This window comes from Chondrus crispus, genomic scaffold, assembly GCF_000350225.1.
Source record: "Chondrus crispus Stackhouse genomic scaffold, scaffold_178, whole genome shotgun sequence".
Taxonomy (NCBI): domain Eukaryota; phylum Rhodophyta; class Florideophyceae; order Gigartinales; family Gigartinaceae; genus Chondrus; species Chondrus crispus.
In genome coordinates this window covers 167755-190537 of record NW_005179047.1, presented here as the reverse complement: position 1 = coordinate 190537, position 22783 = coordinate 167755, and the positions used below count along the sequence as shown (strand labels likewise).

General features: G+C 47.7%; 7 protein-coding genes; 3 read left to right on the top strand and 4 right to left on the bottom strand.

Annotated features, from left to right (window-relative positions):
- Nucleotides 1-3870: 3870 nt before the first annotated feature.
- CHC_T00003184001 (hypothetical protein) lies at nucleotides 3871-6597 on the bottom strand. The gene has a single exon (XM_005714312.1). The coding sequence runs from the start codon at nucleotides 6595-6597 to the stop codon at nucleotides 3871-3873; it is 2727 nt and encodes a 908-aa protein (XP_005714369.1).
- Nucleotides 6598-7703: 1106 nt separating this feature from the next.
- On the top strand, nucleotides 7704-9951 carry CHC_T00003183001 (hypothetical protein). XM_005714311.1 is given in 2 exon segments: nucleotides 7704-8792; nucleotides 8793-9951. The coding sequence occupies 1 exon segment, from the start codon at nucleotides 7704-7706 to the stop codon at nucleotides 8790-8792; it is 1089 nt and encodes a 362-aa protein (XP_005714368.1). The 3' UTR covers nucleotides 8793-9951.
- A 406-nt stretch (nucleotides 9952-10357) lies between these two features.
- On the top strand, nucleotides 10358-16260 carry CHC_T00003182001 (hypothetical protein). XM_005714310.1 is given in 2 exon segments: nucleotides 10358-15685; nucleotides 15686-16260. The coding sequence occupies 1 exon segment, from the start codon at nucleotides 10358-10360 to the stop codon at nucleotides 15683-15685; it is 5328 nt and encodes a 1775-aa protein (XP_005714367.1). The 3' UTR covers nucleotides 15686-16260.
- A 4554-nt stretch (nucleotides 16261-20814) lies between these two features.
- CHC_T00003181001 (hypothetical protein) lies at nucleotides 20815-21114 on the bottom strand. Its single transcript, XM_005714309.1, has one exon. It carries the CDS (start codon nucleotides 21112-21114, stop codon nucleotides 20815-20817), a length of 300 nt encoding a protein of 99 aa, XP_005714366.1.
- A 50-nt stretch (nucleotides 21115-21164) lies between these two features.
- On the bottom strand, nucleotides 21165-21416 carry CHC_T00003180001 (hypothetical protein). Its single transcript, XM_005714308.1, has one exon. The coding sequence runs from the start codon at nucleotides 21414-21416 to the stop codon at nucleotides 21165-21167; it is 252 nt and encodes an 83-aa protein (XP_005714365.1).
- A 233-nt stretch (nucleotides 21417-21649) lies between these two features.
- On the top strand, nucleotides 21650-21823 carry CHC_T00003179001 (hypothetical protein). The gene has a single exon (XM_005714307.1). The coding sequence runs from the start codon at nucleotides 21650-21652 to the stop codon at nucleotides 21821-21823; it is 174 nt and encodes a 57-aa protein (XP_005714364.1).
- A 48-nt stretch (nucleotides 21824-21871) lies between these two features.
- CHC_T00003178001 (hypothetical protein) lies at nucleotides 21872-22204 on the bottom strand. Its single transcript, XM_005714306.1, has one exon. It carries the CDS (start codon nucleotides 22202-22204, stop codon nucleotides 21872-21874), a length of 333 nt encoding a protein of 110 aa, XP_005714363.1.
- Nucleotides 22205-22783: the final 579 nt, after the last annotated feature.

Here is a 22783-nt window from a genome sequence, read left to right as displayed (position 1 = left end):
TCTCGGTCGCATGTTTAAGATTAAGGGCCCGTCGTTGAGGGATCTTGTTGAGAAGTTCATTCGAATGGCAGCGGACGTGAGTTATGAAACATTGGTGCTTGATGCCGGGGCAGCGTGTCCCATGGAGCGCATCCTCAAAAGCAATCGGGCGTTCAAAAAGTACCCCTACGCCCGATATGCGACGGACGTCACTTTTCAACACACTAACAGGCCTACGGGAAATCATCAAGAATCCAAGAAATACTTCTCAGGAAAACATAAGCTTTACGGGTATAAGACGGAGGTTTCAGTTCTACGAATTGGATTGGCAATCGTCTGCAGTGTGCATTTTGCAGATGCAACAGCCGACATCGATAATGTTTACAGTATAAAAGATGAACATCTGTTGATGCTGAAGAAAAGTGAAGTGGAGAATGACATTTTGGACGCTGGTGCTCTTTCTGACAAATATCCTAAGAGCTGGGCTTGTCTTTTTGACAAAGGATATCAGGGTGTGGCAGATTCTGTTCGTGGTATTGTCCCTACGAAAAAAGGCCAGGACGATATTTGACTTTAGAAGAAGAGGCTGGCAATCGAGAACATGCATCGGATAGAATTATCGTTGAAACTACTTCGGTCGCTTGTGTGGTTTATGAAATGTTCTTAGCTCACAATTCCGTTGGGGTGAAAAGATGTACGACATCATATTTTCATTTGTGTTGGGTGTTACCAACATGCACCGCTGGTACCCACTACGGGGAGCTGATCTGAATCTTTACAGGCATGTGAAAAATCGAAGATACACGCTTGGGAACGACCGGGTTGAGAAGAGCAAGCGGGTACAGGCCAAGTACAGACAGAAGCGTAAGGCTATAATGGACATCAGTTTTCACGCAGGAACCCAAGATGACGCCATGTTTGAGACTGAGGACTTGGATTTCTGAGCACTACCAAGTATTACAGTGAATGCTTTCTCAGTTGTTTTTCTATGATGGGTTTTGGAAAATATTACAATGATTTGCTATACGTTGCGGTCTTTGGTCGAATTCACAGTATGCTGCCCTGACATCCTGCGATCATACCAAAAGTGTAAGTTTTTCATGAACCATTCGGTATTTGGCCAGATACCCTATAACTGGCGGAAAGACCTACTACAGTGCACGAAAAAACTAAAGAGCACCCCCAAATGGTGAATGCATTGGGGTGCCCAAAGTTCCATTCAAATGGAAAAACTGCTCAAAGGCATTGATTCTATGTTGCATCTAAAATAGCAAAATTTCGCATCGATCCCTTCATTATTTTGAAATATATCTCCACTTCGGCTACTGTAGAGGGTGTAAGAACTATAAAGTATTGAAACAAAAAGCGCACCAACGGAAGGATTACAAGTGGCTAGTACGATGTCTTACCGGCGCCAGCTTCGATGACATCTAAGCAGCGCTTGTGCATGCTCTTCACAAGCCCATACAGATACTTACGGTCCAATTTCGACCATTCTTCAAGAACTGCAGTTTTAGATCGTCAACTGTGTTATATTGACGACAACCAGCATAGAAATCCCGCGCGAGCACTCCCCAAACGTTCTCAATGGGATTGAGGTTGGGACTTGGCGCGGGCCAGCTCATTACGTTAATATTGTTAGCAATAATCCATGCCTCCGTTTCCTGAGACCTATGGAAAGAGTCATTATCCTGCTGAAATACCCATCCATTGCCATGTATCATTTCTGCAAAAGGTGGCAAATAGTTAGCAAGCGTCGTAGTGTACTTGCTAGAGTTCTGCATACCAGCAATTATCGCTAAATTTGAAGTACCAAGTTCAGAAAATGCCCCCCATATCACTAAAGAGCCACCTCCCATCTGTCGACGAGACAAAACCTTTCCCTCCTTTCGCAAGTCGTGCCAGTAGTAGGAGAGCCCGTCAGGACCATCAAAATTGAATTTCTTTTCGTCTGAAAAGATGACCTGTCCCCATTTCTGCATGTTTCACCCTGCTCTTTCCTTTTCCCACTTTACACGCACTGTTCTATGCCTTGGAGTCAATGGAGGCGCTATTTTTGCCTTCTGACACTGTAGGAGAGGGCTCGTTGATAAAATCTGCTGTACCCGGCCCTTAGAAACCGGCAATTCTAGCTCCCTTCGTAATGTTTCAGCACTTTTTTCCCCCTTCGAGGCCTCACGCAGAAGCCGACGAGACTCTGCAGGGGTCATTTTGGGCGGACGCCCACCGGCGTGCTTTTCGTTGTACACCTGGGGTCCTTTTAAAATGGTTTGGATGGCTTTGCGGGACTTCCTCACCCGTCGAGCAATTTCTTTTTAAGAAACATTTTCATTGTGCAAGGCAAGGACTTGACCTTGTTGAAAAGGGGTCAATTTTTTCCCTTTTGGCATATTGTGGTTGCATTGGGTCTTATTTATGTCTCGTCTATGTCGAGAAGGAGGAAAAGAGCAATGCTAATGGCAACAAAAGTTCTTTATATCCTATTTCTATAGTGTAACGGGCTTGTGATCTATAGATTTTGCACCCTCTACAGTAGCCGAAGTGATCCTATTTTTCGAAATAATTAAGGCGATGTGAAAGTTCGTTACTTTTATATGATTTGCAAAATAACGGTCTGCGGGAAGTTTTTTGTTTTGAACGGAACATTTTTCACGGGAATTCGTTCAACAATTGGGGGTGCTCTTTAGTTTTTTCGTGCACTGTATTGTACTAATATACCGTACGATACGCACATCAGGGCAATACCGTGGTGGTAAAAAATATAGCACATATTGGGGTTTAAACTGTACAGCTTGAGGAAACTCTTTGTACTTCAAAAAGACTGCAACACTGCTTGAGAAAAGGGACGCCGAAAGCGTCCCCGCTGTTCCTATGAACCGGGTCAAGCTGCGGAGTTCATCTACAAGGATACTGAGAAGCAGTTTCACCTCCAGTATTCCTCCAAAAAAGAGTAACACAAACTTTGAGAAAAGGCAAGTTTTGGCTCATCATTCGAACTGTTGGTCAGTTGCAATCATAGATATGGAGCTGAAACGTTCTAAACAAGTTTTCCATCCTTTCTGAAGCAGGGAGCCGTGTACGGTAGCAAAACGAGCCCGGGAAGGCCTCCAAAACTCAGTAATGCTTGTGCATGGAGTCTTACTCGTACAGCTGCGGAGGATAATTTTAGCTGATGCTCAAATTACCCTCCGCAGCTGCGTCATTCCTCGAAGCTTGAAAGCACCCATGACTTGGAGCAAAATCAGATTCGCACAAATGGGATGTTGTCGTCTCCAAATATTTTGAGTGAAGATACCATCAAACACAATGGGGTTTTGCCGAACTGGCATGAATCACTTTCCTTTTCCCCTTGCAATTGAACGTTCAGAAGCAATTACCCAAAGAATAGACCATGTGGGTGTCTGTACTAAAGCATTTTCTCGGATAATTGACTGATGTGAGCTGTTGCGTCTGACCACTTTCAGTGATGTTTTCTACGTTGAAGTTCGACCATGGTCGGGCAGAGATTGACTAAGCGAAACAGGTCCTGACATTAACATCAGGGTTCCGGCCACCCATGCAGTGACACAAAACGCTGTCTCGAGGCACGTTGATGACGCACTACCGCCGTTCTTTTCACTGAAATTAAGAAGCGAGGCAGTTCTTCGATATCTTCTTGTGCAGTTGTCATTTCCTTATCATCGCTGGTGACAAATAGGCGTTGCTTCTGTCTGGAACTGGCGTCGCACATCTGTGAGAAGATACGCTCGCTGCAAGTATACACACTTTTACATTAAATCTTTATCCTGAACAAATATAAAGCAATATCAAACGACACATAAAAAATGTATGAAGACCCCGTATGGCAGCGCTGGCCTGCATTCTACTGCGCAACTGCTTTTTCATCCACAGTCATAAATCTTCCACATCAGCAGGGTCGAGAATGCCTGCAAATCTAGCATCACGCATCTTGTGATAGTGCTCCTTTGATAATTCCAAGACGCAGTCGTTCTGCACCCATTCCCTCTTTCCGTATCCAAAGAACGCAATGAGTGAGGACTCACACGCTTTTCCGACTCCATGCGTTCCTCCGAATTCTTCCCGTCCTGCATACCACAAACCATCTGAAGAATACAATGCCAACACATTACGCTTTGTGAACATACCTCCTTCCTTTTCGCAAATTTGAGCAAAAAGTCGTTCATGGTTGCGACCGACTTCGGCAGATATGATCTCGCACCGTGGATTACATTCGAATAGCTCCATACTAACACTACTATCGGCTTCTGACAGGAGCAGCGAACGAGCCCCCAAGACTGATGATGCAACAACTCCACCGAGGCACGTCTGGCTAGTCCATTGCTGAACTCTTACGAGAAGCACCGCTTGTTGTGCCCGAACTCCAATCCGACATAGTAAATCTTGCCATGTCATTATGTATGGCCATTCGTCTTCGTTCTTTACAGTCACCCGGGAACGATTGAGGAACTGGTGTGCGGTTCCTAGCGATGTCATTTCACGATTCATTCTACCGCGACTTCCCCGGTGCAACAAACCGTAGCTGACTGTCTTACAATATTGCTTCAAGGTTCGGAGGACCTCCCCGTTCCACTCTGGATCGCTTCCGCTCCGATACGCAGCGTCTAAGTCGTCGTGAAGCCGTGTCATCAATGAGTCAGAGGGGCCCAAGCCAGCAGCCTTAATAAGCCTTGCAATGTAGTCATTGTCAGACAGGTCTTGTTCCTGCTGTTCCAGAAACCCGGATAGGTCGAAGTCGTTTGCCAAGACTTCAACCGACTCTACCAACTTTCGAAACGCTTGCAAGCGCCTCTCAAGGCTGTTTCTCATTAAGGCGTCCATATCAATCAGGACCGCACGGCGGCCATTATCGACGTAGGATTGGTCACTTGCATATTTTTCCACTTCAAGCACTGCACCGCGCTTCAGCCTCTTGTTATGATTAGAACCATCCAAATCTACTATGGAGTGTGGTGCATTTTCCGTCAGACCTGCCGGCCCTGATTTTCGCTTTGCAAGCGGTTTTGCGAAGTCATCAGCAATCACCGGAGATTTATCGGGATCTACAACAGGGGCATGAGCATTCTTTCCTTTAAACTTTGATGGGAACACAGCAGCAGGCTTCCCCATTTGAACATCGCGCTCCGATCGCAAACCAAGGCCAAGACGGCCATCTGTTGTTCTGGGTTTGATCGGCTCAAGTATACCGTCTTCTTTTGCCCCCAATCGACCCTTAAACCCCATTTTCTGCATCATTCGCAATGATTTGGAGGAGGCATCGTACCCGTTCGTTTTCATGTTTGCGTCCGCCAGCTCAACAGGCTTTGCGCCTGTTACACTTGTCTGCATTTTTAAGATCTCCACCTGCTGTATATTAATAGACCTTGTTCCAACAACTGAGGCGTTACAAAACTCTTCCGCCTTCTTTCTCTCTTTGTCAAAAGGTGATAGATTAGAATCATGGTCAATTCTGACTTGCTTCTTACTCCTATTCTCTTTTTCTGAAGTAGATTTTTCTTCCCTTCTGATGTCAATCGACTCTTCTTCCGGCACTGTCTGAGCACCAAAGAGAGTGTTGGGGTTCTCTTCTACCATCTTGAACAACTCGCTAAGATGATCTGCCCCTTCCTCTTGCCGAGGTAGCTCTTCTACGGGCTCAGGTGGTGTCTGGCTACTTGCAGGTGGCACACTCGATGTGCTCGAATCACTGTTCTCGGTTTTGGATGAATCGGATGCATGCTCAGCTAGAACTTCTTGCAAAAGTTCTTTGTTTGATTTTCCTAGATCGCTATTCGCAGATTGAAGTACTTTAGTCTGCTGGATCAGTGGTGGGGAAAGAGCCTCGAGTTCCGAATCAGTGGTAGTGGCCCAATACTCGTAATCTGCGACAGAGCCTGGATCCGAGGAAGTAGCGCAAGGTAAATCGTCATGAAAATTTGTGATCCCCTTCGATGGATTTCCTTTGTTCTTCGTTCTCCGCGATCTAGCGCCAACCTTGTAAGTTCTCAACAGTGACCCGCGATACGACTTGGAAAGGAATGCAGGTAGCACCCGTGGAGCTTCTATATTTTGATCCTCTGGCGGCGGGAACATGTAACGTGTGTAGCGTTTGAGACCGTTGATGTCATGAGCCCACGGCGGGACGGGGTCCTGAGTTCCATCGCGGTTGAGATATTGAATGATAATTTCCGTTGACTTGACTCTGCGTCTATGCGACTCTTTTAAATCTTTCCCAAACCCAGCATCTGACGCGCTTCCAGCATCAAGATCTGGAACTACCTGGGAGGGTCTGGGAAGGTTTCTGAAGGCCTCCCTTACCTGGTCCTTCACACGAGGATGCGCGAGTGCAGTGGATGACGGCTGCACGTGGGCTTCCAAAAGGGCGGCATACGACGCAGCGGATGTCCGGTTTACGTCTTGCGAGGACAAGTAGAGTGGGGAAAGCTGTTTGAGACGGCTAGCAAATCTACGCTTCCAACGCTTTTTTCGCCTCAAGCCCTTGGGGCTTCGGCGGTTGTGCAAGACTCGGTTGCTTTTGGGCCGTGAAAGACTGGGACGTGGCTCTTCATTCCCTGAGCTGCTCTCGGGCGAAGTTATTGCGTCTAACACTGTGTCGCCCATCCACTACGGCATTAAACAGCCAAAGAGCCAGGAGGGTAAAGTAGATCTCCAAGTGCAGGTCATGAACAAGTCGCAGATCGTCTGACGGAAAGCTTGAATGGGCCGAATGTAAACCAAGCGGCAAAGGTCACTCCGTGCTGGACAGCGAGCGATCTACAGATGTGCCATACTGTAGCACAGCGCTATACGGCAGATGCTCACTGCACTGTACTGTACGTGTAGAGCTGTGACCAGATCCGGCTATTCAGAAAGGCCACGGTTACTGTACGACGCGACAAGCTTTTGAAAAACTTACATATAAACATTTTACTGTGCAAGAGGTACGATGTTGCAGTAGTGCATGGCCGTGACTGCGCACTTTTTGACAGTTTCACGCTATGCCTATTTTATACAGCCCCGACAGGTGTACACGTATATGATCTTTGATTTTTTTGGGGGATATATGTACACGTGTCTTTTAGGATGATGTGGAATTTCCAGACAAGGCACTGCGAACGAGGTTAAAGATACGGATGCACTATCGCAGCAGTGGTGATCTGTTCGGTGATTGATACTGCGGTGTACAGAAGTACAGTACCCTTGGGTAACAGTATACAGTATTTTGCTAATGTAAAATTGTAAAATAGCGGGGGATTGCACATGTGCATTGAATAAAAGCATACGAAGGGGATTGGAATGAGCAAGCAGCACATTACACAGTGGCCCATGGAAAAGGCGGAATGGGAATGGGAAACTCGGATAGCGTACAGTAAATTACGATGTGTGATGGATATGTGCGAACATAACATATCTTCTCATAGACTATATTTTCCAAATTTTTAAGGTTTGAATTTTTCCAGCGCTTGTGCGTTATCCTGCTACCCTAGCCTGAAACACTCGCCCAGAGCTAATCATGTAAAACGGTCACGGCCGCAACCCTCATAGCACTATCGACCTCAGCTCTTTATAACACTACCTCAATGTGGCCCGCTCACCGTTCTCTTTCTCGCCACGACCACACCTATTCTTCACCATTCTGACCGAGCACCACAATTTCAATCCTCACTCGTTCCTTTGGATTTCAGGTGTCATTCTGTGTCCGACCTTCAGGTCCACCAGAAGCGTAAATGGGACGCGGTAAGTCGTGGTCCCGCGAGGAGTCACAAGCTGTCGCAAACGCATGGATACATGCTTCGGAGCACACCTCGTCCACCCGCGAGCAAAGCAGTAAGGCCTTCGTCAATGACCTTTACCGGCGCTTCACCGAACTCGCACCCTCAGATCCAGACGTCCTCGAAGGGAGATGGACCTCCCGCTCTCAGACGGCTGTAAAGACGCAGTTTGATGCCATTAGCGAAGATGTCAACAACTTTAACATAGCTCTTTCCGATGTTGCGGAACAAGCTTTGCGCCAGGGTATCACATCTCGTGATTTAATTCTTCGAGCAACCGTCGGTAAACATCTCCAGGCAATTTCTGGAAACCTAGACTTTGACAGTGTCAAGTCCGAAGTAACCGAATGGAAGCTGTTTGAAGCTTGGCGTGTGCTCAGTAGCTGCAAGCGGTTTGCCCCGGCCAACTGGCCCATACCAACAAGCCCTAATGAAGGCCATGTCGAAGAAACCGACGTAAAACCTAGCCCTCAACCCCAGTCCAGGGGAATGGACTGCGGCAACTCGGGATACAGTATTCCGAGCCCTCGCAACCTTCAGTCAGGGGGCACCCCGATGCGCACCCTGGCATCCGCTGCGCTCTCAATGAATCCTGTCGGGAACGGAATGTCATCAATTACGCCACTGTCCCAAGCGGCTCCTAATACCCACCGTGCCGAGAAAAGGAGTTCCCAACAACCTGGCGGCCGTAGAGGCTTCGCCGGTCGAACGTTGGGAAAGAGACGCGCTGAACAAGAGTTTAGAGGTCAGAGAGTATCGAAAAATCACAGAGCAGAAAAGTTTGAGATACTATCGCCAAACTGCGGGACACTTGAACTTGTTGCACAGGCCATTTCCACTCTAGGGGATGCCCTCAGCGAACACAATGCAATCACTCTATTTTCAAGACCAGAAATGCAAGGCCGTTCTGAACAACAAGAATTCTTCAATGCCCTTGCGGACAAGCATGTGGCAAAGGCAAAGATAGATCGAGATAGACTCGTGAACGAAGTACGACAAAAACGTGACAATAACAAACATGAGTCACAATCGTATCCGGAATGAGACGCCATCATCAAGGCCAAAGTGAAAAAAAAAAGTCTCCTCTGCGTTTTTGTGACAACTCCAAAGAAACATTACATCAGACAGGGCAGCGGGCGGTGAAAGTAGACGGCGAAGGGCTTTGAGTGTGGTTCACTAAACAAGCTAGTCCGACCTGATGGCTACGACTTTGTTTCCGAGGCGATGAGCTCATCTACCAATCCCTCGCAGGCACCTTCAATCAAATCTAAGGCTAGTTCAAAGCCCTTTTCCCCCGACCAGTAGGGGTCTGGAACAGCACGTCCACGGAAATTGTCGTCAGGACTGAACCGAGACATGAGGGCCACCCTCGCCGGCGCATCTTCAGCAACGTTCCAATGTTGCTTCGCGGTGTTGATCGATTCGATATTGCTTTCATCCATGGCAATGATAAGGTCAAAGTGATAGAAATCGGCTCTACACAAGGGACGAGATTTGCTGAGTAGGTCCAGACCGCGTTTCCTGGCAGCAGCACGCATGCGAGGATCTGCCTCGTCGCCTTGATGATACGAAAAACCGTCTTCTAGATACCAATTTGGGGAACCACCTCCTGTGCCACAAGAATCGACGAAAAAGCTTTCGTCGAGCCCGCGACGGGAGACGACATTCTTCATAACTGCTTCTGCGGCGGGAGAGCGACAAATATTGCCAAGGCAAAGCATGAGAACCTTGTGGTTTTCGACGTTAGACGTCATGGTGAAACGAGGTAGGCGGGTTGGAGAGCAAGACGCAGGGAAACGCCGAGAATGAGAAAAGCTGAGGGAAGGTAGGGCGATAAAAGCGTTGGTCATTTTGGCTTGTAGATGAGGATGAGGGCTTGCAACGGGCAGGGCTCGGACCAAATGGAGATCAACCGCAGTACTGTACAGCAGTGGTTCTCGAAGGGTCATGGGATGGACTGTCTCCATGTTACGTGTAGAGCAAATCGGAGGGCAACAAGTCGTGGGTGCAGACGTTTAAAGTTTAACGGTATGATACCGTCACATACCGTATACTGTACTGCACAGTTTAAACTTTAAACTGTGCAGTATACGGTATGTTTGGCCAACCACCAAACAGTTTGCTCCATGGCGGGATGCTGTCTATCCAATCAGCTTTGATTATGTTCGAATTCAGATACCTTTGTAAACGTCTAAACTTCTGTGATCCCTCAAACCCACGCTCTCCACTCCACCAAGACACTCGTGTAGCTAATATGCTGGCGCTCCCCCGCTCCACCACAAGCGCTTGCGTAAAGTCATCTCTCCGCCGCCGACCTTTTTTCTTGTACAATCATTGATGCATTGCACCATACACACTGTTCCCTACTGTACCTATTTAGTCAACCACTGCAGAATCGCTCACATCATCGCTCCTATTTAACCAGCACAAACTCTTCCTGCGTCATGCTCTCGTCATTCTTCCTGCACACTTTGTGGACCAAGTTTCTAGCCGTATAAGTTGTGCCTCGTGTCCGTTTCATGCCAGCTGCCTTTCCATACCGTTCCCGACCTTGAGTATTTTGACACCGTTGCGCTTTCGCACCTCTGAGGCCAACTGCCGGTACAAGCATGTCTCAGCCGGTTGCAGAATACCCGCAAACCTCCCCGTACGGACGCACTAATACAGGCAATCCTGAGAAGAATAAGAAGCAATCTTTTTCTCAACCACTTATGAACCATCCTTTGCCGATTCTAACGTCTATCGCTACGGCCGCAGGTCTTGCAACCATGCCGCAGAAGGAACCCATTATCTCTGTCAACGCTTCTCACACACAAGATGCCCCTTTTGGCTCGGACTTACCGCCCCACCTAATCCCTCGCGGCTACCAGTTCGAACTCTTTCGGCGGGCGTGCAAGGAGAATGTCATCGCTTTTTTGGAAACAGGCTCTGGGAAGACCCTAGTGGCTGCCTTGTTGATAAAAAAGACCATTGAAGACTTGGCAAACACCGAAGCCCAGATCAATGCATCTCCTATGAATGCGGATGAAGACTTGCATGACACCGAAGACGACAACGAATCAGTTGACGACCTTGAGTATGGTGACAGTGATGACGACAACAACGATACCGATGGCGAGGACTACGAGGACAACACCAAATTCGACCCTGATGAGGACGACGACCAAGACTCTATCCAATACAGTATTGAGGCGAGTGATGAAGACTGCGACAGCAGTTCTGATCTGGGTTACACCATAGGAAACATTAAGAGTCATGAACAACACGTCATCGGAGATAACCATAAGGAAAGTTCCACTTGGGTTGACTCAGAGCAACCAAAACATACAAGGTGCAAACAATATGTCTCCAGACGAGAAGAACCAGATAGAGATTGGACTCTTGACCCAGACAACGGGCCCTGGTCGAGCACTTCAGAACTGCAAGTCTCTAGTCCTGACCATGCTGGAGCAGCCGGAGCAGATATGCAGTCGTCAAGTAGTTCAAATTCGCAAAAAACATCTGGAATGCTGCGGACCCCGCAACGTCGTCCTGGGACCCGTCGGCAGAGCCCTTCTCCTCCTCCAGTGAACATATCGCCTAAGGCATGCGATGATCGGGTCAGCGGTGGCGTTTCTGTTTCTTCTGGCGCTGCAGACTTTGGCTGTCAGGGGAAAAAGATTGCTGTTTTTCTTGTTCATCGGGTTCCTCTTGTTCCACAGCAGGCAAAGGTAGTTCAATCTGTTATGAGAGCAGATGTTGACGTGGGTATGTATTACGGGGAGAAATGTGTTGATTGGTCTTCCTCTCAATGGGCAAGGAGCCTTAGAACTAAAAGAGTTCTCGTTATGACCGCACAAGTCTTCCTAAACTTGCTTCGCCATGGCTTAGTCGGCATCAGGAGCATAGCCGTTTTGGTTCTTGATGAAGTGCATCACGCCACGAAGAACCATCCATATCGCAGGCTCTTCTTGGAGTTTTACCACACACTACCCGCTGGAGAACCACGGCCCCGTGTCTTCGGGATGACTGCAACGCCAGTTAAAGCAAAGGCTGCTTCTCAGAAGTCCGACCCCTGCCTGAAGGCTATTCTGGCCTTAGAGGCAACTTTGGATGCCACTGTTGTAACAGTGTCCACCGAAGCTCAGTCAGAGGTCGAAGTATTGGTTCCAAAACCTGAGGAATTTATCGCATTGTTTGAAGGAAGCGAGATGAACATGGAACTGAATGAAGAGGAGTTGGCAGAACTTGAGACACCATCGTTGGCATCTGTCATGGAATTAGTCACGTCGGCCCACTCGAAACATCCGAGTGATGCACAGATCGCCGTGCGAGATTCCCGCCTGTCAGATGGAAAACTCGAGCCACAAGAAGGAAACACACTAAACTACTTATTGTGGAATCTGGGGTTTCGAGCAGCAGCGTACTTCGCTAGAGAGTTGTGTGCCCTGAAGGGCATTTGTTCTGGAGATGTTGTTGATGCACTACTTCAAAAATCATCTGAAAAGGATATCAAGATAGGAGGAATCACTTCCAGGGTATCTATGCTTCTCGACATTCTGTTCTCCGAGTACATGAGATGCAGAGGGGATTTGGAAGTTTCCGCGGATTCTAAAGATTTAAGAGAGACTTTCCGATGCATCGTGTTTGTGAAAGAGAGAGTAACAGCCGTAGCGCTAGCGTGGTTGATCAACTCAGTGTTTAAGGATTTGAAATGTCCAGAGCTAAGCGCCAGGTCTGCTGTTGGGGTGCAAAATAGCACATCTCGAGTCCGTATGTCTCAATCAAAGCTGCTGACAACACTTTCGGATTTTCAAGGGGGACTCTTCGGTATTCTTGTTGCCACAAGCGTCGTTGAAGAAGGTCTTGATGTTCCAGCTTGTCGACTGGTTGTGGCGTGTGATGTGATCATGTCGCCGTCAGGTTATGTACAGCGTAGGGGACGGGCAAGAAAAAGAGGTGCTCGATATATTAGCTTTTTGGAGCGCGGCTCCGAGGAGGCCTATAATGATGCCTCCAAAGCCCGTGCAGGTGCTAGAATGATGAGCTTGGTTGTAAGCTCGGAGAAAGCGCAGGATGGTGATAGCTTGGTCTATCGGAATGAACTTGTGAAAGGTTCTCTGCTGTCCGAAGACACGCTGTACTCAAGGACGACACGAGCTCAGGTTACTGGTACTGAAGCTGTGAATTTATTGTATCGTTACAACGAGGGGAAGGCTGCCGCTGCCGGGTTCAGCGATGCTCCAACGCCTGAATACGTCTTGACAAGAACGAGCACTGGAGCATTTACATGTCAAGTAAAGCTCCATGCTACGGTTTCAATAGGATCTGATGTCTGTATAAGTCCACAGGAAACAGAACTGAATGCGAAGCGCGCCGCGGCTCTCGAAGTCTACTCACGGTTGTACGAAGCAGGGGAGGTGGATGAATTCCTTCTTCCGAAAAGACAAACGAAGAAACGAGTGCGACAGATCTTGAAGACTTCGAACGGGCAGAATACAAACGTTCCGGTTCGAGGGAGAAGAAGGAGTGATAGAGAAAAACAGACCAAGTCGGCAAAGAGAGACAGAAGGGTACGCAAGTGCCGTATTGCGCACCCAGATGCGTTACAATCACCGTGCAATAGAGTATCCCATGGTCCTGTTTCCGCTGAGCACGTCGAGGAGGGGCCACAGAATGCTATCCTGAGAAATCTCCCACATGCGGAACGAGTAGTTCGAGGGAATTCTTCTGCCAACGCGGAATTTCTCCCTGACCACACACGACGTGCAGCGACAAGCGTCTCCGAGGAGCAAGTTGAGGGACAGCAGATGCTTATGTTTCGTGTTCAAGTTGACGAGTGCCTTGATGAATTGAAATTTCTATCACAAAGTACAGATCCCCAATTCGGTATACTGGTGAAGAATGACATCCCACCAGAGGATTGGAAGAGCATGAGATGCCCCTCTGGGGAAGACCTTATTTCCTTACAATTTAAGAAACGAATCCCTTGGAATGAAGAGATGCAAGAGACGGCCTACAAATATGTTCGGAGCTTACAACTTTGTCTTCGTGGAAGAGCACCTGGCTCTCCAGGGGCGATGGAGCTTTACGAGAAGGATTACAGCAAGAACAAAAGGACGGGATTCCTCCTTCTGCCCCTAAAGAAGTGTGAGAGCAGTTCCGAACTCGATATTGATTGGCCAAGCATTGAAAAGCTTCTCTGTTTTGGGTGGAGATGTGGACCTTTGGAGTTTGCAGACCACGAACAACATCTCAAACAAGGACTAGAGCACTCGTTACTATGTTCCTATCATGAAAGCTTTGGCCGCGTGTACCTCAGCGGTGAATTCAGCACGCATCTGCGTGCTAGTTCTTCTTCGCAAGGTTTCTTAAATTCCAATTTCAAGACCTTTGCGGACTATTTTTTGAAAAAACATGATACGCAGGTTCCGGATGAGGAGCTTAACCTCATAGAAGGATATATTGTTTTGGACAGAATGTGTGGTTTGTCGGCGTCACCATTTATGCTGCCACCCGAGCTGTGCAGGATTATCCCTATCCCGCCAATTGCATGCTACATTGCCTCCATTTTACCGCAATGGCAAACATTCTTAGCCCTCCGAAGTTGCTGGCGACGCAATCGCATCTGTCCAGATGATGAGGGCTTCATATCGTTTGCACGAGCGTTGCAACCAAATATCAACAATATCGCCAAGGATGACGTCGACTTGTCCCACGAGCGTTTAGAATTTCTCGGAGATGCTGTGTTGAAGGTTCTGTTTTCGATGGCCGCATTTGTTGCCAACCCTCTCGACAGTGAGGGGTTTCTCAGTGACGAGAGGGACATTGAGGTCAGTAATCAGAAGCTAGCTGATCTTGCGATCGAGATGAAAATTCAAGATTGCGTAGCATTCTCAGGCGTAACCCAAAAAGCGAAATCATGGCCATGGTTTTGGGGGACTCACCAGAACAAATCAGTTCCCATATCCCAGAAGGTACTGGCTGATTGCGTTGAGGCGTTGATAGGCGCACATTACCTTCAGGGAGGCATAGAGGCGGCAGCTGTATTCATGGACAAACATAAGGTCCTGCCTGGAGGATGCAGCGTTTTGGGAATTTCTGAAGACGGGAGAAAAAGCGAAGGTGCTCTCGTGAAAGTCCCGGACTTTGGACCCTCAGATAATCGAAAAGATTCCGTGTACATTGAAGAAGTAGAAAAGATTATTGGGTACCAATTCCGCGACAGGGGGCACTTAGTGGTTGCATTGACACACGGAAGCTTCCGAAATGGGCACAGCCCCTCATACCAGAGGTACGAATACCTTGGAGATGCAATCATCGGATGCTTACTTTTGTCTCATCTGTTCGATCAATATGCCGATGCGGGTCCAGGAGACCTGACTGCTTTGCGTGGCCCAGCACTGAGCAATGACTTGTTCGCACGCGTGATCGTGTCACTGAATATTCATGAACGATTCTGGTTTGAATGTCCTCCTTTTGAAGTTGAAATCAAAAAGTTTGCAAACCTTCTTGCAAACGAACGAAGCGGTGAAGATGTCTGCAAGCAAATGACTGTTCCAAAGGTACTCGGGGATCTATTAGAGGCCATCGTTGGTGCTGTAGTAATTGACAAGGGCATGAAATTGGACGGCGTCAAGGACATTGTGTTAGCTCTCATGCACAAAGAGTTGCGGAGATTCTGTGACCCTGAAAGCTTCAAACATAATCCTGTATCTGAATTGGTTCAATATGTACAAAGGGTGCATAAACTTCGTCCATCGTACAAGTACTACAATGGGGAAAACAGCATTGAAACCGAATGTGCAATTCTTGTGAATAATAGGGAGGTCTTTCGTGCGAGTGGACCTACCCGGCGAGTGGCAAAACACATGGCAGCTGTCGAGAGCCTAAATATTCTCAAGAAAGAACAAGATGGCGACGGTCCCATTCTCACCAAATATGACGGAAGTATTTGACTATGCGAAGTATGATAGCAAAACTGACCGAGGGACTACGGCCAAGTACTGCTTCACATCAGGCAATTCACTGTGTTGGTTCATTTATCTCATTGAAATTGCTCTAGAATGCTGCTTCCATTTCTACTGCCATCCAATATGCTCAGAAACTCGCAGCCGGGATATTGAGTTTCAGGTCGCAGTGCTTTCAAATTGGACTTTGTGGATTTCTTGTGTATGAATCACAAGTGACCTAACCTCATATGAGATTACTTTTCAATTTGTTTTTTTTCCGTATTTGTGCTTTCTCGATAAGAAGGAGAATGATACCCTCGCCACTGTACTTGACTTCTGCATTGCGGAAGGGTAGATTTCATTGAGATCTGGATGTCCTTTCCGGTCGTTCTTAAAATTGCCAGGCAAGGAAGCTATTTTGAGCAACCCTGAAACTTCATATATTCATATCTTCGGAACCAAAGCCTCCGTGTAGAAACGCAACTGATAGTTTCAACTCCAGTAGATTCTCATTCTTGTAGTTTTGAAAACTGCTATCCCAATATTCTGCAAGATGTTATTACCGTAGTCCGGTATGTTAAGCAATGGTGTCCAAATTGACTTCCAAAAGTTGCGAATTAAGGCCTATATTTTCGCGGAGAGAGTTGGCCCCATATGAGGCAAATCGCTTTGTCGTCTTGCTAGCGAGGCACTAAGGGTCGCTTAAGGTCTTTCTTCGCCAGCCTTTGTTTTGGAACAAATAAGAAACTGCGCAATTTGATTCTTCAACAAGATGTACTAATATACATTGCCCTCGTCCGAGAATTACAAGCGGAGGCAGTGCTCTCTAGAGAGCTCTCTAGAGCTACCTCTCGAGAGGTAGTGTCTATCCGACCGGGGCTTGTTCTTGAGGGGACAGCTCTTTTTTTGCAAATATATATAAATTAAATTGAAGCTTTAAACATCTATCTTGGACACTATTTCCTTAACGCACTTGTTTTCGGCAATAACATCTTGCAGAACACCACCGGGATGGCAGCTTTGAGTATGCAGAAAGATTAAGAATGTAATGCAGATTGAGTGCCAAGTTGCTATTTTAAACTGGCGTTTTTGGTTTCGAAGTTACTTTACATGCGGTTTTAAGGTGGTTTAAAATGCTTTTTTTCCAGACATATCTAAAAACATCCAGGAAGAACATGCAATTCTCACAAAGTTTTTTTTGTCCCCAAGTCAGAAGTCAAGTACGGTGGCGAGGGTGTCTTTTTCTTTCATGTCAAAGAAGCGCAAGTCAAGAATAAAATAGGTCGAATAGTGTCCTCATATGAGGACAACAGTCCTATAGACATTAGAGACGACAAGCGATTTGCCTCATGTGAGGCCAGCTTTTTTTGCAAAAATATATACATTAAATCGAAACTTTATAAAGTCAGCTTGGACGCCATTTCTTTAACGTATATGCCCTCGCCAATAACGTCTTGCAAAACATTGGGAAAGCAGCTGTTGATGTCAACAGCATGTCAATAGTTGTCAACAACTATTGACATCGATACACAAAAAGACTAAGAATCTAGTGTTTTCAATCCACGTTTGAAATTTTAAACAGGCGTTTTGGTTTCGAAGATATCAACACATAACGATTTTAGATTGGTCAATAAGGCTTCTTGTTTAGGCTTTCTAAAAATGGCTGGAAAAGACGGGCAGATCTCACCCAACTCCACCCTTCCGCAACGCAGAAGTCAACTGCGATGGCGAGAGTATCTCTTCCCCTCTTGTCGAGCAAGCATAAGTCGAGAAAAATTAAGTTGAAAAGTAGCCTCATATGAGGTCACTTGTCGTCTAGACAGGAGTAGTCTCAAAGTAAATGTGCAGTAGCTTAAAACAGGATAGGTTATGGCGTAAAAGAAAACTGGCCCTTTTCTACATTGTTACGCGACTCACATAGGGGGCAACACGGTCAGCAGGGATGGGCCATTCGAAACGGTTTTAAGCTACGCACGTTCACATCACTCAACTATGGCCAGCGTAGATTCAGGTCTCTGTATATAGATTGCTCACAACTCTCAGAATTTGGCCTTCAAATGACCAAGATGAGAAGTTTGGATGGAAGTGTCCGTCGGTTCCAAACGTGCATTTTCGCCAAGAAAATGATATGATTGTCATGATAAAATCACCTGTGTACTGAAGATCGGGAGCTCTTTCGCGACAACTCGTGAAAAGCGACTAGCCCGCGGCCATGTTCAGAAAACAACTTTCTAACGGGGTGAGCGATGGAACCGGGCCAGCAGTGGAAGTGCAGTGGAAGCGTGAATCCTCTGCCCTTTGCGCTTGATCTGTAGTTGCGATGATCGCTGTCTGTGTAGATTTGTCGTCAAAAGACGGGCCTTTCTTTTCACATTTGTTTCCCTTGGAATATCAAGCCTTTAAAAGAAGATAGGCATCCTCTGCTTCCCGTTATTCCTCTCCCGAACACTTTCTCCTCTCGCCAACCCGAGGCATCCTCGGTTCCCATTGAGCACAGCTGCATCCTCCCACCATAAAAAGAAGATACGCATCCTCTGCTTCCCGTTATTCCTCTCCCGACCACTTTCTTATCTTGCCAACCCGAGACATCCTTGGTTCCCATTGAGCACAGCTGCATCCTCCAACCATAAATGGGAGTGTGTAATTCAACCGCTACACCTTCAGATGCGGACTCCCAGGCTGCGCAGGCAACGCAGCCTCCAATCTCGCATACGGCCTCGCATAAGCCAGCGCGGACGCAATCCGCTTCGTGTCAATCATCCTCGACGTCGGCGGAACCGACGGCGGCTTTAGCACGCGCGCGGCTACGCATGCGCCGACGCCGAATGAAGAGAAAAGGGAAAAGTCTCGACCAAGTTGCACGCGTGGTTACGGTGAACGTGGGAGAAGGGAAAGGAAAAGCCGCGGCGCGCGTGGCACGACAGTTGGTGGGAGAGAGGATTCTTTTGTTCTGGCCAACACTTTCAGTTTGGTACGTAACGAGGAAATAGCTTTGTCGGTGGGGGTTTGGGAAAAGGAAGAATGCTGACAGAAAGCGCTATGTATTTGTGTGTGCTTTTGTAGGGTGGATTGCGAGGTGGTTAAGTACGGAGGGAGTTGTCGGGAATTCAGGGGCCTGCATGAGGTTAAATATGAGGATGGGGTTTGTGAGTGGAGGGTGCTGAAGAGGTTTCGGGTGGTTGTGGGGGGGAAGGTTTTTGTTAGAGCGATGCTTGGCAAGGGGGTGGGGGGGAAGCGAGGGGTGGAGGCAGAGAATGGATGAGTGTGGTCCGAGTGATCGAGAAAAAAAAGTGTTTGGATGTATGTACCCCTCGAGGGGTAGGTAGGCTGTTTTGAACGCTCCTTTTTGTTTACAATTCATGGACACAATCGAAGCTCCGGACATGTAACTCGGTACTGTAGGATAGTAGAAGATAAACAGCGCGCGGGCAAGGGAATTACTTTCGTGGTTTACCAGCTAGCATGAGGACAACGGGCTCATGTGAATTTAGTTTTGGATTTTTTTTTCTTGACTTGCGTTTTCACGAGAAGAGGGAGAAAGATGCCCCGCCCCCACTACCGTGCTCGAGTTCTGACGTTTGGATGGAAATAGGTCAGTGACAAGTTTATGCTTTTCTTGGTCGTTTTTAGAAATGCTTGGAAAAAGCTTTTTTAAACCAGTTTAATTTAAAATCACATGTAAAATAACTTCGAAACCAAAAACGCCAGTCTGAAACAGGAACTAGGTACTTAATCTGCATTACATTCTCAATATGATCTTTCTGCATATTCAAAGCTCTGCTATCTCGCCGTTCTGCGAGATGCTATTGCCGAAAACAAGTACGTAAGGAAATAGTGTCGAAGGTAGCTTATTAAATGTTCAACTTAATTTATATATTTTTGCAAAAGCTGTCCTCGACCGAGGACAAGCCACGGTCGGACAGACAGTAGGGAGGAATTAAGAATTAGATATCAATTTTTATGCTTTAATAAGTCATCCTTCATGGGAGTACAATACCGCACAAGTACAAGAGGGGGTACCCATTTCTTGAACAGCACTCCCAAGATTTGAACACCCCAAAAATTTCCAATAATCAGCATTTTAACCATTTTGGGTCACATAACCAAATTTCAACTTTAACTTGCCATATCTCCGAAAGCCTTTCTTACAAGGACACACTGGCCTGAAAATCAGATTGGGCGGTCTATGTCGGTCCGAAATCTTCAATTCGGATATTCCCGCCTTTTCGAAGCTAGATATAAATGCAGTTACAGGCTTCCGTTTCTGCACACAGGTCGGAACACGAGACTCCTCCCACCTTCCTCACCTCACATCCCTCACCCACCAAAGCCTTCAGATGTCCAAACAAGACCGTCGGACGAAGCGCGAGAAACGTCGCCTACATGAGGCATTCGATGCCGTTATTGATGGAAGTTTTCGTTGCACTGGTGCCAAAATGGCACGCCGCCCACTCTACACCTTTCAATACCAGTTCCGAAAGTTTTTGGACTCCGAAACCTCAGAGTCAAGGTTTGATTCGCGAAACGTCCTTACTCAGGAGGAAGAAACGACTGTTGTCGAACTCGTGAAACGGTATGCTTCTCAAGCCCGACCGCTCAGACGCTCCGACCTCGCTGATGCAGTCGAAATCATCGTCAAATACATGTCCCCCGAACGCCGATCTAAACTAACCTTCAATGACGGCCGTCCTGGCAAGAAATGCTTGAGAAACTTCGAATTCCGTCACCGCAATTCGATCAAGATTGGAAAGGCTTCACGCCAAGACGCCCTGCGATACCGTGCTACCAACGCAGAAAACCTCACAACGCACTTCGCCGAACTGCAGGACATCATTGAAAATTTTCATATCAACAGCCCAAGAATTTGCAACATCGACGAAACTGGCTGTTCTCCGAATCGAGATGCCAACGGGCGCATCCGTGCCAAGGCGTACTGTACGAGAGGAGCGGTGTCACAATGCAAGTCTGCCTTTTTCAAAAAAGTTCATCGTGTTACTCTGCTTCCTGCCATTTTTGCCTGCGGAAACTTTGGTACCCCAACCTTCGTTATCCAAAGTGCATCAGTGGCCTACCGCGTGATTACAATTGACGGTACTGAGCATGTGGAATCCCTCGCTGACTGGCTACCCCTGCATTCAAGCATCACCACTAGAAGGGAACTGGCAGGCGTTGACAAATTTATTTTTGAGAGATGGGCTCAGGCTTTTGTAGAATATTGCCGTACTTTGACGGCAAACGACCGAAAAGTCCTGCTTATCTATGACGGTTACCGTAGCCACATGAGTGTCCGCCGTGCCGTCGCGAGAAAGAGAGCCCTTAATTCTCGATTGATGGCGGCCTCTCCCTCGAGATGAAACTGGGCGTACGAGACCATCTTTGAGATCCAATGCCTTTCGTTCCACTCGAGCTTCTTCAAGTTGGAGCCAAGCCTCCATCACCGCCGCCGCCTCCGTACCTGCCGCCGACGCCTTCGAACCACCGCCCCTTAACTGCCACACCCATCGGCGGCGTTGGTGCCACCTACACGACCGCCGCCGCCTCCATACCCGCCGCTGCCGCCTCCGTACCTGCCACCGACGCCTCCATACCCGCCGCCACTGCCGCCGTAACCTCCACCGCCGCCGGCGCCGTAGTCACCGTGCGCAAATCCCGACTGAGTGTTTGCCTTCTTTGAGAGGAACTCCTCCCCACCACGGTGGGGAGGCCAGGAACGTGTATCTGATTTTGTTGTTGCCATTAAAAATAATACATTTGGGGCTCTCAATCACTATTATATGCGCCTGGCGTTCAACATTAGGGTACACTTTTCGGTGTTGCTTGCCTGTTCAAGGTGTTGGCAGCTGCCAAGTTCTGCTCGGATTTCTCTTGGCGGATCCTTCATTGGTGAATATGTGCGGATACACGGCATTAAGACCTCTAATTCGGCGCCGATTTTGTTCTGAGACTCCAACGAAAAGTACTTTTTTTTAAATGTTTGTGAGGCGTTCAAGAAATGGGTACCCCCACTTGTACAGTACTGTACTGACGCGAACGGAGCTATCTGTGAGAGCGGTAAACCTCTGGTCTCTTGTTTACGCCGATCTACTCCTTTTTATACTATTCTGCGCCGTCGGCTGGCCCAACTGCTACGTGTATACGTGTTAGCACTGGTAATATAGCGGTGTCGCACGGTGCGGTCGTCATAAGAGGTGCTTAGCACTGACAGCCTCCCTGTCGACTGGTAACTGCGATGGCGCGTTGTTTGGGGATTGTCGGCGGGTTGGAAATACAAAGGGCGTTTCGTTGCTGTTCGAATCGTTGGCGATCAAGCGGTTTCGAAAATATATCAACAAGCATGTCTTGCGTTGGAATGTGGGTGATTTGGATGCTGCGATTGCGATGGTGGGAGCGTAAATAGTGATGGCGGAGATGAATGAATTTGCGACGTCTGGTAGGGGCGGTGTTGGTTGCGATTGTGCATGGGGGAGCACCGGTGTTGCTGTGTTGGGTAGAAGCTGGAGCTCCTGCATTATTCTCGGTAGCCATTTTGTGGCTTCCACGGCTTGAGTGGCCGAGATGTACTCAGCCTCACATGTACTGAGCGCTTGTAGGGATTGCTTGTTTGAGGACCACAGTAGCGGTACACCGTTGAGGGTGTGTACTGCACCGGAGATGGATTTGCGATCGGAAATGTCGTTGGCGAAGTCCGCGTCGGCGTGTGTGGCAAGAGGATGGTTTGCGAAGCGGGTTTTCGTAATTGTTTTGAAGTGGTGCGTGCGTCGCGTTTGGAAGCGGGGTGTAGGTGATGCCCAGCTCGGGTGTGGCTCGCAGGTACCGGACTAGTCTTTTGAGGTGCTGCCAGTGTCGTTTTGTTGGATTGTGTGATGCTTGTGCCAGACGGTTCGTGATGAAGAAGATGTCGGGTCTGGTGCCATCTGCGATGTATCTTATTTCGCCGATGATTTGTTGGTAGATTTGCGTCAATTCAGGACAGGCTGTATCAGTAGTTCCGGGTACTGACAGGATCATGCCATCGACGTATGGCGTAAGTTTGGGATTCGAGTTCGCCGTTTTCATGTTGTGGATGACCGATTGGATGTATTGTGGTTGTGATATGTGGGTGGT